The sequence below is a fragment of the Notolepis coatsorum genome (genome assembly GCF_963971535.1).
Source record: "Notolepis coatsorum genome assembly, chromosome: 1".
In the NCBI taxonomy this organism is placed as follows: Eukaryota; Metazoa; Chordata; class Actinopteri; order Aulopiformes; family Paralepididae; genus Notolepis; species Notolepis coatsorum.
Genome location: NC_140165.1, coordinates 293,702,600 through 293,717,542, shown reverse-complemented (window position 1 = coordinate 293,717,542; position 14,943 = coordinate 293,702,600). Strand labels below are relative to the sequence as shown.

Sequence of the window (14,943 nt, the reverse complement as noted above, 5' to 3'; positions counted from 1 at the left end):
GAAAAGCCCCCATTTTGATATAAAAAACAGCTCATTCTGGAGCATTCTATGAAAATCGTCTTTTAGTGGAATATTCCACAACGTTGATATTCGTCTGCCTTTTTATGAATCGTTTTCAAATAAACGCTAGATGATCAATATTATACGTGCACGCAAGCACATTACGGCCGCGCACGGATAATCGCTCCGTTGATTTCCTCACGGACTTTTACAGTGAAACCGAAAGAAGACATTTCACAAAACAGCTTATAACTTCATCAAACTTACTCTGATTATCCTAACACTGATAACATAGAGTCCTTACCTGACATCAGATGGTATCCAACTGGTATATTCCAATTCCTGATCACCATTCGAAAAAATCGATAAGTGTATGGATCCAACGCGATACTGTAGATCTCCATGATCAGCGGGGATCTGAGGTTCCAGAATGAACTGTGGTAACCCCGGCTGGATCAGTGAACTGGAAAATGTGGAGTACCGGATTTTTTTCCCCATTCATTTTCATTGAGTCCATTCCAAAATCACTTATGTCATCTGGGAGACGACAGGGGGCGCTTTTTTCCACAGTGATCGCCGGCGCCGCTCGGCTATACTCGGGTAGGCTCGGGTGATGCAATAATTTTTCAGATCGAAAAAAAAAAAAAAAAAAAAAAAATCTGAGAAATCTCGTGAGTGGCTAGCAACCACCTATAAAAAAACCAGAGAAATCTCGTGAGTGGCACTCAAAGTGTTAAAGGCACTACTTTATGCAAACATAAAGTCATTTCAGAGAATATTTGACTTCAATGCCATTGATTTATTTCCCATAAATATTTCTTCCTTGTCGTTGGTTCATGATTTATTTGGTTGTAAGTTAACGCTTTGTTTTGATATGAATTCTTGCTAAACCATTTTCTCTCTTTTAAAGGGAAGATTTTGAAGATTTTAATTAAACCCAATCCTATTGTCCTGTTACGAGGAGGACATGTGAATCAGACATCATCATCATCAACCTTTATTTATTCTCGAAATTACAATTGAGGTCACCCTCATTTTCAATGTAGTCGAGACTTTACAGACATTTCAATGCACACATTTCTACAATATAACAATAATAAATATGAATAGCTATCTACATAGTACTCTCAGTCCAGAGTGCACCACAGCAATTAGTATACATTTTTTTTAAATAAAATAAAAATAAAAATGAACATGGGCATAAAATCAGCACACAAATTGACAAAATAAAAAATTGCATAAACTTCAGACATAAGAATAGGTATAAAAGACAATAAAAGTAGTGTAATGTAGACGTGCAGATTTAAGAATAGGCATAAAATAAGTACAATAGTATAAGGTCGCTCGATAAAACGTACTAATGTTCTGTGTCTCAAGAGCCTGACCGCAAGGTGACATCATCTGGCGGACTTGGGGTGCCGGTGTGGCCAGGCTCTCCACACACAAAACATGTCATTGATGTGACATAATTGCGAAACGTGTTTAGTCCCTTGTTTGAGCCGAATCTGGGTTGAACATGATTTGTGGAACTCCCTCTGGTGTTGTGGTTGTAGAATTCACTGACCTTTGGGAAGTATTTCGACATGTACATGGGTATCTTAGTGGTGTAGTGTATCTTGTAGACCAGGCCCATTGCAAGTTGCTGTACTCTAAGCCATCCTAGGTTGTCAAAATGGGCAGGGGTAAGGTGGGTTCTAGGAGTAAGGTCAAGCAGTAGTCTGGCCAGTTTGTTTTGTGATGTTTGTAGTCTTGTTTTTAGGGCCTTTGAGGTGCTTTGGTACTGTAGAGCGACTATTTTAAAGTGACAACTGAAAAGCCGCTGAGAGGGCTTGGGCAGGGAGATCTGTCCGACACGCAAGTCCAATGAATGAGCTTGAGTCCGTAGCTGCAGTTTAAGGGTGTTTATTTTAGCCTTCGGTTACATGCTCTTGCAGATGGTCATGGTCATTACCACCTCTTGTTTGATGTGGTCGTTCAAATAGAGAAGGCATGTGTCAGTTGAATGGGATGTTCTGAAGCCAGATTGGAATGAGTAGATTACCTTTTTTCCCGCAAGGTGCTTTTCGACCTGTTCGTAGACAATTCTTTCCATAACTTTCGAGATGGAGCTAATTTGCTGCCTTTTTTGTGCAGGGGGGTCACTCTCGCAATTGTGAAGTCTTTGGGGACGTATCCCTGTTTTATGGAGAGGTTTATTATGTGGGTGATGACTGGGGTGATGGTCGTCAAGGTTGATGCGGTGGATGGTCAGTCTTCTCCATCTGGGAACAAAGGACAAATGTGTGAGCTCTGGTGTGAGGTGAGTTCTAGACTAACCTGTCTTCTTCCCTTCATGTGGGTGCTGCTGATGAGGCTCGGTGAGTTCCTGGCATGGGGAATTGGCTACCAGCTGTATAGGTGATAATTGCAATGCTGCCTGTCTGACTATACCTTCAAATATAATCCTTTTTACATACCTGAATGAATGAATGACTTTATTTGACAATATATAAAAATAACATGTGGCAGATGCACAGTAGTACCTGTATATACTATATCTATATCTGTATATATCCCTTACCATAGTTTTTTTTATACCTGTATGACTACATAATATAACGCTGTAGATAGATCTGATTATCATTATTACGCAGTAGTACTCTTCCTGTTTTTAACACTGATTCAAACACCAGTTATAATTGCTGCAAGTTATAATTGTTCTCGGGAGAAACTACTTCTAAATTCCCAGTGACATAATATACTGTATGTAAGTGAACACAAGGACATATCCGGCATAAGCCATTGCCTATCCTAAAAAGACAAGTTCAACTGGTTCTTTCTCAAGTCTTTTGCATTCTCACTACAATTTGACTGGCAAATATCACTTTGAATGCTCAGTTTAAGATGAACTTGTATGTGTCACCTACCAAGTATCAAGTGGGTACATTTAGTAAAACATTCACAGGTAGGTAATTTTTTTTATCTATATTTCAAATTAACGTGACCAGCACAGCGTAAGAAAAAGTTACACAAATTATTTTATTCACGGCATCTTCTAACTCTGTAAAGGCCATATGAGTGTTTTGTTTATTTATATTATTATTATTGTGCTTAGGATAGTGTCTTATTTATGTTTGAACACTAGAGGGCTCTCCGCCTCCATTATAGCCACTCTTCTATAAATAGCCTAGCTAATTAACGTAATCCCATGCACCTGTGATGAGGATACATTTTTCTTACCTGTCTCACCGTTTGGAACTGACAATGGAGCACTTGACAACTGTTCTGATTTAACCCTTCATTCACCATCATTCACCTTTGGACAACAATAAACCCTGTAAACCGAACCGGCGGCAACTTTGGACATTCAATTCATTCAACATCACAAACTTTGGGACTGAGTAAGATAAGATAATTGCGGGTGCATCGTGGACTCAATAATCTTTTTTTAAATAATAATACTTTTGTTGGCATTACTTTGGGAGTCCTGTTCAGTTGAGGATTAACAAAGAAAAGAATGATATACGGGAACAAATCTTGGTCATACTGATACTGGTGGGCATGACGCTGTTATAGCAGAATACCTTTTTTTCTCCCTCTCAAAAGGTGAGATATCCCACATTAGACGCTGAACCTTTCCATCATCATGTTGCGGCTCAGCTCATAAGTGAGGAAGAGTGCTCCGTTGGCAGGGAACGTCCGTATCAAGGTAGGGGTCAGGCCTGAGTATAGAGGACGGACCCCTGTGGGACAGAAGAGAGGGACATATTATTGATTTGAAAGCTTATATACAAATCCATAAATGGTTTAGCACCTTCATACATTACTGACTTCTTGTCATTTTATGTGCCAACTCGAGCTCTTAGATCGACCACAGCCGACCTCCTTAATGTACCCATTGTAAAAAACAGTGTGCTTTCAGCTACTACGCCCCAAAACTTTGGAACACTCTCCCGTAGGTCATTAGGACAGCAGACTTGGTTGGCACTTAAAACAGCTCAAAACATACCTTTTTAAACTAGCTTTTAAATAAATTATTATCTTTATGTTATTGTCTTAGTTTGCTTTATTTCTATCGTTTTCATCATTTTATTTGTTATTTTTTAATGTCTTATTTTTCTGTTATTAAATGTCTTTCTTATTGTTTACTGTCTAATTTAGCTATTATTATTAAAAAAAAAGTAATCAGGGGCAGTATTTATACCTGCCCATTACTGACTTCCTTGTCGCGCCATTGTTTTGTTTCTACCCTTGTGTTCGGTCACGTACTCTGTTCACCTTTGTAAGGTTTTCCTGTATTTCCCAGTGAGTCCGTTCCTTATTCCTAGTCCACATTTTCCAGCTTTGCTGAGGATTTAATTTCCCGTGTTTTCAAGTTCGGTTTTGGTTTGTCCTTTGTAAACGTTGATTGTTTACTGTTGCAGTGCTCAGTAAAAGCCTGTTTACTTTCACTCCATCGTCTCTGCCTCCTCTATCTGTTATCGTGTTCAGCATTTGGGTTCTCCTCACCTCCCCTCGCCACAAACCATTACAGAAACAGTCTGGGCGAAATTGGAACGAGATGCTTCATGCATGTCTAATTGAAGATCACTTCATACAGAACCCAGTAGTGTTTACACAAAGGAGTCAAAAGAGTCAGGGAAAGTGATAATTGTGATTTGGGTGGATGATTTGATCATCGCAGCAGACAACACTAGAAACCTAGAGCAGGTGAAAGGTATGCTCTCCACCAGATAGAAAATGAAAGACCTAGGTAGGTTAAAACATTTTCTAGGCATGGACTTCGAACAGTCTGCCAGTTGTGTAAAAATATCCCAGAAGAGATATGTGGAAAAGATCCTGAATCGTTTTGACATGCAGGAGTGTAGAACTAGGGAAACACCATGTGATCAAAAGCTAGACTACAATGAGGATGCTCAAAAATTTACAGATGTAAAAATGTACAGAGAAGCTGTAAGCAGCCTCATTTATTTGACAACATGTACTCGCCCTGACCTATGTTTTGTAGTGAGTAAGTTATCACAGCATTTTGCTGATCCCACAGAAGAGCACTGGATTACAGTAAAACATGTTTTTCGTTATCTAAAAGGTACAGCAAATAAACAGCTTTGTTTCAGAAAGAGCAGCGAGGGCTTAGGGCTTCAAGCCTATAGTGACGCAGATTGGGCGGCAGACGCCACAGACAGAAGTACCACAGGGTATTGTGTGAATATGGGTACAGACAGCTCACTGGTTTCATGGAAAACAAAGAAACAGCCCACAGTGGCACTATCAACTTGTGAAGCCGAATATATGGCTCTAGCCTTAACAATACAGGAATGTATTTATCTAGAACAACTGCTCGAAGGGATGGATACCTATGTATATAAGAAAACTGTTGTTTATGAAGACAACCAGGGAACCATTGCACTTGTCAGAAACCCTGTGTGCCCACAGAGGTGTAAACATATGGATATAAAATATCACTTCATTAGATCTGTCATCAGAGAAGAAAAGATGACACTCGTTTACTGTCCTACAGATGACATGGTTGCAGACGCTATGACCAAGCCTGTCTCCAAACTGAAATTGAAAAAAATAGCAGGGGTCATGTTTGGTGGGTAAAATATTGCCTGTTATGTAATATTGACTGCCATGTTATTTTGATGTTTTGAACTGTTATTTTTCTTGGAAAAGTTGTACAATACACGTCATTCATAAGTGGGAGTGTTAAGTGTAAGTATTAGTATGTTTGCATGTAACTGCACTTTAACTGTTCCACAGTAAGAGGGCGCTATAGGCGTAAGGAGACGCAGCTATTGTAGCTGACGTCAGGTAGCAGGTATAAGGGATTGTTCCCTCCCCCTCTGTCTCCCTCTCTCTAGCTCTCACAGAGAGCAGGTCTAGTGGTGCAATGTACAATAAACCACGCCAGTTAATGCTAAAGAAGACCTCATCGTCATGACCAGTTATTGCTCCCCATGTGACTCTGTCAGTGTCAACAGTACCTGTAGGAGCTATTTGAATCTCAAACAAGCCTCTTGTTAAATGAGATGGTCTGGTCTACGGATGAGATTGGGGAATCCCCCATGTCATGGCAGCATATATGCCCATATATGGACCAAGAGCGGTTCAAAATGTCTGTTATATTTTGTATTAACTGGCTACGCGTCTTGCTCGCTCTATTGGATAGCTCGTTTATACTTATTGTATACATTGAAAGCATTTACCATGTACCCTACATTTACCCGGCCACGCCCACTCCTCATGAATATACTCACGGCTTAGAACGCTCTCGACCAATCACTGTTAGTCATCTGAATCAGATGGATAAAAGCGATGGTTTTGTCCAGATAATTAGATTATTGACACTTCCACTAAATATATTAATCTAGCTACTAACTGGGGAGACTGATCAATTACGGATAAAGGAATATAGCGGGACGATCGATTACGATAGTTAACCTTAGTTAATTCTTGATTAATTGAAAATGGAGGACCCTTATGTAAACAAGACGAAAGTATTTTTCTGGTCTTCATCCTCTTAGCAGTTGTTTGTATTGAGCTGTACTGTATTGTACCCATTCTGCAATCTGTTAATAAAGTTTTCAATCAATCAATCAAACCTCACATTGTTAAACTGGGCATGCGTCAACCAAAGTCCTGTCGCAGCCGCCCAATCTCCGAAAACGTTGGAGCAAATGTCCAAACAAGCGTTATTTGGACGAACTGACTACATAATTGGAATCTAAATGGGCACATTCTCACTAGATTTTTATAATAATAATACAAATAATGGTCCTAGGCCGTACATTAAAACAGCATTCCACCTTGGTAAATAGGTGGTCGGACCTACCTGTTGTATAAATTAGAATAATACGTCATTAGTTTGCGTTGCCAAGCTGGTTGATAGCCTACTCCATTTGAAATTCCATAGCAACGATACATCTTTAGGAACTATTTTTCTACGCCAAGTTCACTGAAATCAATACAAAAGACCCTAGAATTGTCTGTATTCATCCTATATTTTCCCCGACGGTGCAACTTGCTGTATAAAAGCAATAATACACTCGAACCAGTGGAATATCAGGAATATTGGCACTCTGTGATGCCTACGCCACTCGAGCTTCACTCTCGTGGCTGCGGGCGCATCACAGCCATGTCAATATGCCTGATATTCAACTGGTTCTTGTGTATTATTGCTTTAAGTGTATCATGAATATACTCACAGCTTAGAACGCTCTCGACCAATCACAATGCGTGGTCGGACCTACCTGTTGTATAAATAAAGTTATTATTATTATTATTATTTACACCTGTGTCATTTACTAACGAGAGGAAAATCTCCCCTAAACATTACGTCATCTGGTGGACACCTTTATGAGATAATACAGCAAAGCCGAGGTTGTAGAACAACTTAATAAATGATGTACAAACTGATGACAAACACAACATAGCTGTCTGGAGTGGTGGCCCTTATTAATAACTTACTGATTTCATATAAATAATTATGAAATATGTATTAATAGAGGCAACATAAATGAATAGTCATTACAACTGTAACAGCACAATCCGCGACTGCAGTAAAGTGCCTTTTATTGAAACGGTGTTGCCCCACTACTGGGTCTGTTTTTAAAAATTATCTTTATTAGCTTTTTCCTTAGTCGCGCCGGACCGACAGCTTTTTCTTGGCCACGCAGCGCCGACAGAGGAGAGAGGGAGAAACGGGAGGAGAAGAAGGGAAGACATGCGGCATATGGTCACCGGGTTTGGGAAACGAACCCGGGACGACAGCTTCACGACTCAGCACGCTATGTGGTGTGCTACTGGAGCGCCCCACTACTGGGTCTGTTAATGATTTATTGGATTTAAGTAGTTTTTTCACTCAGAAATGTATTGTTTGAGCACTTACGGTGTGTTATGGCTTAACATGAGCTTTACCTGAATATTCAGGCTGTAAATGGTTTGTTTGTAATGTTAGAGTAAAAAAGACCTGCATTTTGAGTTGTGATGGGCGGATAAAGTCAAGTCCAACTCTTAAAGGGGACATGCATTATAAATGGCTTTTTTCTGTGTTTAGCATGTTTTTATAGTAATAGGAGTTAGTATCAATGAGTCTGTGTCTCTAATTACCATATTGACTCATCAGTCTAGTCTCGAGTTCACGAGATCCTCCCTCACTCAACTAAGCTGTTCTGATTTGACGGTTTCTGTGACGTTAACATAGCACTGATTTGCATAACTAACGCCCCCGCATAGCGCACAGTGAAACCCGACACTTCCTCAAACGGGAGGCAGAGGGAGGGAGAGAGAGAGAGAGAGAGAGAGAGAGATAGAGAGAGAGAGAGGGAGAGACAGAGAGAGATAGAGAGAGAGAGATAGAGAGAGAGAGGAGAGATCGCTCCGAGAGCACGCGTGTGCGCGCTTCGAGTCGCGATGCAGGTGGACTCGGGGAGAGACAGAGGAGAGATTGCTCCGTATGAGCCTCTCTCTCTCCCTCTCTCTATCTCTCTCTCTCTCTCTCTCTCTCTCTCTCTCTCTCTCTCTCTCTCTCTCTCTCTCTCCCTCTTTCCCTCTCTCTCTCCCTCGAGTTCCTTAAGGTCCATGTTACACTCTTTACATACCTTCAGTGCGTATGATGCCCATGAATGTCTTGAGGAAGCCTGCTTGCCTGCCAACTAAGGAATGCACCTGGATCCTGGACTTGACACAGTCTATAGGGTAGACTACCAGCCAAAAACATTCTCCTCCTAACCCACCACTGATCATAAGTGGAAGAACTCCTGTAAAGACAAGGGTAGGAATGAACAACCCTCAAATGTAACTGTGCCAATCACTCAATTACTCTCAGGTTCTGTGGCCTTTAATAAACAGTTGCACCATAAAGATGAATACCCTACCCAGTAGGCCTACTATCAACCTGTTATTCGTTTTAACCAGAAAGATAAAAAGAGTTGTATTTCTCCTGGGGAGGAAATTGTGTCATTGTAAGCAGCACCACACAGCAATATACAGTATGGCAGTACTAAGAGATAATCTCACATTGACACAAATACGTCCCGTACAGTACGTTTTTCATTCCACTGAAGAAAGCTGCGCTTAGACTAAACAAGGGACAGTAATTCAACAATACCCGTGCCTATGGCTATGACAATTTTTTTTTATAATAACTTTTTTATTTTTATTTTTTAACATGTGAACATACAAATATGTAGCCTATGACGCATATTCTGAAATCAACTCAATAATCACTATTTTGTTATCACCCTTTATGCTGTTGAGGCTCTTTTCTGAAATGGTAGGTAGCACAATTCAATGCCACGCCACTGTGGATAAATGGGGCTATCGTGGACAGGGTGAGCAGTTTTAAGACTCCACATCACAGAGGACCTGACATGGACAACACACATAGACTCTGTGGTAAAAAAGGCGAAACAGCGCCTCTATCACCTGAGACAATTCATTAAGGAAGTTCAGAGTATCGGGGAAGATACTCCACTCCTTCTATTCCGGGGCTGTAGAGAGCATTCTGACATCACTGCCTGGTTTGGAAACAGCACGGCCCAGGACAGGAAGGCCCTACAGAGAGTGGTGCGCTCAGCAGAGAGTACTACGGGTATTGCATTACCGCCCCTGCAGGACTTATATAACAGGAGGTGCAAATCCAGAGCCTGCAGAATAATGAAAGACCCCCACCACCCCAACAACAGCCTGTTCAAGCTGCTGCGGTCAGGCAAGCGCCTACGCACACACACAGCAAGGACAGAGAGACTAAAAGGGGCCTTTCTCACTCACCCATTCGGTTCCGTTCCATTCCGTTCTAATCCGTTCCGAGATCTGATGCGAACTCCCCCCCCCCCTCTCCCCCCTCTAGTTTGTGTACACACTCAGTCTTGGTGCGCTCTGGGTTTTGTTTACGGTTTGCGTTTTGACCTTGTAAGCTTGCCGTAGGCGATGATGTCACGCTCGAAAATGTAAACAGGAAGACACGGTGGAGACTGGATGCTGATATAAAATAAAACAAATAACTAGGGATGCCCCGATCACGTTTTTTGCCACCGATACCGATCACCGATCGTCGTGAGCCATATCGGCCGATACCGATCCGATACCGATCGTTTTTGATTAAAAAGAAATTAAAATGTTTTATATAAAAAGTTTTTTTTTTTTATAAAATATATATATTATATAATTAGACTTGTACTTGTATTATCTGCGAGACATCGCCACCACGCAACAAGTCAAAATGCTCGCTATCTGCAAACAGCTCCACTGTCTGTGTGTACTCTAGTAGCCTCGACCAGCTCCAAAAAGGATTCTCCGGCGCTGCAGCGGGACCCTATTGGTAACGTTATGCTTTGGTCATTTCACATTCAGCAAGCCCTCAGCTCGAATACGCATTCAATCAATGTTATAAGACATTGATATCAGGAGCTATCTGTAGCTACTGCTAGCCGGCTAGATGACGTTAAGACAACTATTTAGTTCAATCGGACATTTCGTTTTTAACAGTGAACTAACGTCAGCTAACGCAAGCTAACGCAAGCTAACGGAGATATCAACATGGATATACTAGACTTCCTGGGGCATTTGTTGATATCCGGAGCTATCAGTAGCTAGCCGGCTAAATACCGTTAGACAATGCCTACTAAAAGTGAATAGTTGACTGGGTAATTTTGTTTAAACAGTAACGATAGCTAGGTAGCTAACGTTAGCTCAGGTCGAATGCACTATCTAGACTCAGCAGAGGAGGTCCGCCTCCTCTGTGTTTACAAACTCTACACGGGTACGGGCGGGGCTAGGGAGGAGGAGCAGTTTGCAGGTCCTGTGCGTCTGAGACAAGCGAGTGAGATATCCACTTGATCAGTTTCCGCGATCGGCGAATATGACTAATTATCGGAATTCCCCGATCGCATATTTATACTGATTATCGGCCGATAACGATCGGTGGCCGATCGATCGGGGCATCCCTACAAATAACCAATAAATATGAAGTTATATTTGAACCTCTGTTGTCAAGCCTTGTCAATATAACCCACCCCCTTTTCTCACGAATGGATGGTGTTGTAGAGTTCGCTTTTGAGCGTTTCCCAGGGCTAACGCTAAGCTAACGCTAGTTAGCTTAGCCTAGTACTAGTCTAGTATAGCCACTGTAGCACTTATTTTTCAGCAAAGAACGTGCAATAAACAAAACGGATACATTCACTGTGTGTTCTGCCTCTCAAACTAACATCAACACAATTGAACACCAAAAGCGGAGTTCAGGGGTGCAGTCGTAATATGGGCGAAGGCCAAACGCCTGTGCACGCGCGCACGTGCACGCGCATACATGTTCTCTCGGTTGCGCACAGAACAGATGATACACCTTGTCTCATCCTTCCAGTCGGTAGATCAAGCAACCCCCCACCTACAGGGCTTGTATTTGGTTGTCGGTATCCTATTATTATGCAAAGTCTAGGTGATAAGTGCCGCGACGAGTCATTTTTGTGTCGTCGCGCCGGCACTTATCACCTAGACTTTGCATAATAATAGGATGCGCGCACTTCGGCCTCAGTGACGAAGCCCAAACGTCGTTTGACCGCGTATGCCCAGCACTGCACCCCTGGCGGAGTTTAAGTCTCATAGGCGCTGATTTTGTTAGCTTACATGCTAACGTGAATGGAATATGCCAGTATAATAGTATAGCATTGTGGCAAACGCTAAGCTAACAGCTAACGCTAGTTGGCTTAGCCTATTCAGAAGCTAACATTATCCCATCGCTCGTGGCAATTATATAGCATGTCATTGATCTACTGGTCGACCACGGCCGACTGGTTGGGCACCACTGGTCTAATAGAAATAAATGCATTTGAACATTGTCCAGTTGTTGCTGTGTGTTTTTATCTGCCCAAAATTCAAGCAAGCATGAAGCATGACAGTAACGATGCTGTGTGTGTCAGCACGTTGATACAGAAGCCTCCCGTGTTTTGGTACAAGCTTGTACACCACGCCCCCCGCTCCCACCGGCGCGCACTCGAAACCACCTATTTCAAGCGTCCCAGGTTCACCGCCCCCGGGGACGAATCAGCGAGGGGCGGGGACGGGGGTGAGCGTTCCCACTCAGACAGACACACCCCTTTTGGGCGCGACCCGGCGCTGATTCGGCCCCGAGTAGTGAGTGAGAAAGGCCCCTAAGGCTCAGCTTCTTCCCCCAGGCCATCAGAACATTGAACACTGAACTCTCCACACACAAGTATACATGAGCACACACATACACACACACAACACACATTCTGCATTCGCTCACACACAAACGGTCACTTTAAACACAATGGAAAGGACACTTTAAAGGAAAGAGGCAAATAAAGGTCACTTTAAGGAAAGAACTGTTGTGGTTCTTGTATATAATAGTTTAGAAATAGCAAGTATAGCATAAGGATATAGAGTAAAAACTGTATATTGTATAGTAGTGTACATAGGACCCAGTGCCTTAATTCGTAGCTAACATTGTATTGCATTATCTCAGGACTTTAACATGTCTATTTTATCATGTCTATTTTATGTCTATTTTATTACCTGTTTATTATGTCTATTTTATTATTTAGTATTATTGCACAATAAAAGCGCTGCAGGCATTTCACTGTATGCCCTGGTATGTATGTGACAAATAAACCTCTTGAATCTTGAATCTCAATTGCTCATGGATGGGGTAGGACCGTTTATTAGACCTATTCCAAATACAGGACATTGAACAGCCTCAAACTGAACAGTGACATCTCCTTAGCAAATTATCTCAATACCTTCTATGCAAGGTTTGAGGCTGTGAATAACAACACCAGCCTACAAGCCACGGCAATGGGGAGGGGGGGGTCTGCCGATGGAGATTCAGTGTTCAGAATAACAGAACATGAGGTGAGGAGGACCTTTAAGAAAGTGAATATCAGGAAGGCAGCAGGACCGGACGGCATCCCCGGCCGCGTCCTAAAAGTCTGTGCCGACCAACTGGCCCCAGTATTCACTGACATCTTTAACCTGTCCTTAGAACAGGCTGTCATCACCACCTGTCTGAAGAAGTCCACTATCATCCCTGTACCCAAAAAACGACTCAACGACTACCGCCCTGTAGCTCTCACCTCCATAGCCATGAAGTGCTTTGAGAAGCTAGTGAAGGGCTACATCTGTTCCTCCCTCCCCATCAACCTGGACCCCCTGCAATTTGCATACCGCCCTAACAGGTCCACGGAGGACGCCATAGCCCATGTGCTGCACACAGCAGCATCACACCTGGACAAGAGGCAGGGGAACTATGTGAGAATGCTGTTCATCGACTACAGCTCAGCATTCAATACCATAGTCCCCTCCAAACTCATAGCCAAGCTCAGGGACCTGGGCTTGAACTATGACCTCTGCCAGTGGGTCTTGGACTTCCTGACGGGCAGACCCCAGGTGGTAAGAGCAGGCAACTGCACCTCCTCATCCATCACGCTCAACATAGGGGCCCCCCAGGGCAGGCCTGTACAGTGCGATATATATGTCGCACGTGCGACACTGACGTCAGTCTGTGCGATGAATGAATTGACTTCACTAGCACGGGTGCGATGGCCCGTGGCGCAAGCAAAAAAAAATAAAAAATAAGTGTGACGGTAAATTAATGGACCACGGCGCTATCCACTTGGTACTTGTAGTCTTGTGCGATTAAATACAATGTCCCTTCTGCGTAAGACTCCATATATCAAACACCAAATCCCATAATCCCTAGCGAACAATATCCCCGCGAGTTGCGAGCAGTGACTCTATCCGCTCGGCTCAGCTCACAACACAGCAGGTGAGCAGGACTCGTCTCAGCAGCAGACAGTAGCCTTTGGAACGCGGACATTGAAACAGAGCTAGTGGATAGTGTTGTCGCGACCCAAAACAAATCCCTGCTGTTTTATTCGGCAACAGGGCAAATGCATATAATATGCTTTGCAATCCTCGCGTCATAAAGTCCGAAATGAACGTTACGTTAGCATGAGCTAACAACAAGCGGTTCATAGCCATATAGAGAGAACAGAATGCTCTACTAGGGGTGGGAATCACCAGTTTCATCACGATACGATACGATATAGATTCTTCAGAGTGAGGAGGAGGGGGCAGACATTCTCCCTTCTCTGTGTGTGTGTGTGTGTGTGCGCGTTTGGAAAGATCACATGAAGTCAGACGAGTATATTATATTGATAGTAAATGTACTGAGGGTGGACAGATAATGTTGATATTTAAACATAAAAAATACAATACAAAATAAATGTATTCATGATCATGCAACATAAAACGGTTGCGTGTTGTGAGTTCCAAAACATTTAACTTAAAGTTTAAAGCTCAATATATCAAAACGTGGCACTTTACAGTGAACAGGAGGTCTATGTGTATTAAAAACAATAGATTGTTTTTCCTTTAAAAGTCTGGAAGAGGTCAAAAATAAAAATGTCAAATGATATTTCCGTTGCCTTTTTTGAGTTGATCTAAATGTTACTGATTGTGTTAAATGGGCTTATGTAATTATGATATCGTCTCATCGATTGCAGGCACCTGCATCGTATCATATCGTGGCATATATCAGCAAATATCGTATTGTTGTCCAAAGAATCTATATCGTATCGTATCGTGATGAAACTGGTGATTCCCACCCCTAGTAGAGTCCATACACCCAACACCAAATCCCATAATTCCTTACACGTAACGTGTCTGGCTGTGTGATGTCAACTTGTCAGCATAAAATGACAGCCAAACATGGCACTGCAACTAAATAACACAAATACAATAGGCACATTTGTGACTGTTACAAATATAACACATTTTATACTTGTGCTACAAGATTTTGGCCTGTGCTACAAAACGATCAACCTCTGTAGCACCAGTGCTATGTGCAAAAAAAGTTAACGTACAGCCCTGCCCCAGGGCTGTGTTCTGAGCCCCCTCCTCTACTCCCTGTACACACATGACTGCGTGGCACAGCGGAACAACAAC

General features: G+C 42.4%; 1 protein-coding gene across 1 annotated transcript in view; it reads right to left on the bottom strand.

Moving 5' to 3' along the window:
- Positions 1-984: 984 nt before the first annotated feature.
- Positions 985-14,943, bottom strand: part of slc25a15a (solute carrier family 25 member 15a) — a 35,939-nt gene continuing 21,980 nt past the window's right edge. The window contains exons 5-7 of the mRNA XM_084316756.1: positions 8,583-8,741; positions 3,564-3,722; positions 985-2,261 (exon numbers count right to left, since the gene is read on the bottom strand). Coding sequence (XP_084172882.1) covers positions 3,601-3,722; positions 8,583-8,741 — 281 coding nt within the window. The 3' untranslated portion in view covers positions 985-2,261; positions 3,564-3,600. The remainder of the gene's footprint in view (positions 2,262-3,563; positions 3,723-8,582; positions 8,742-14,943) is intronic.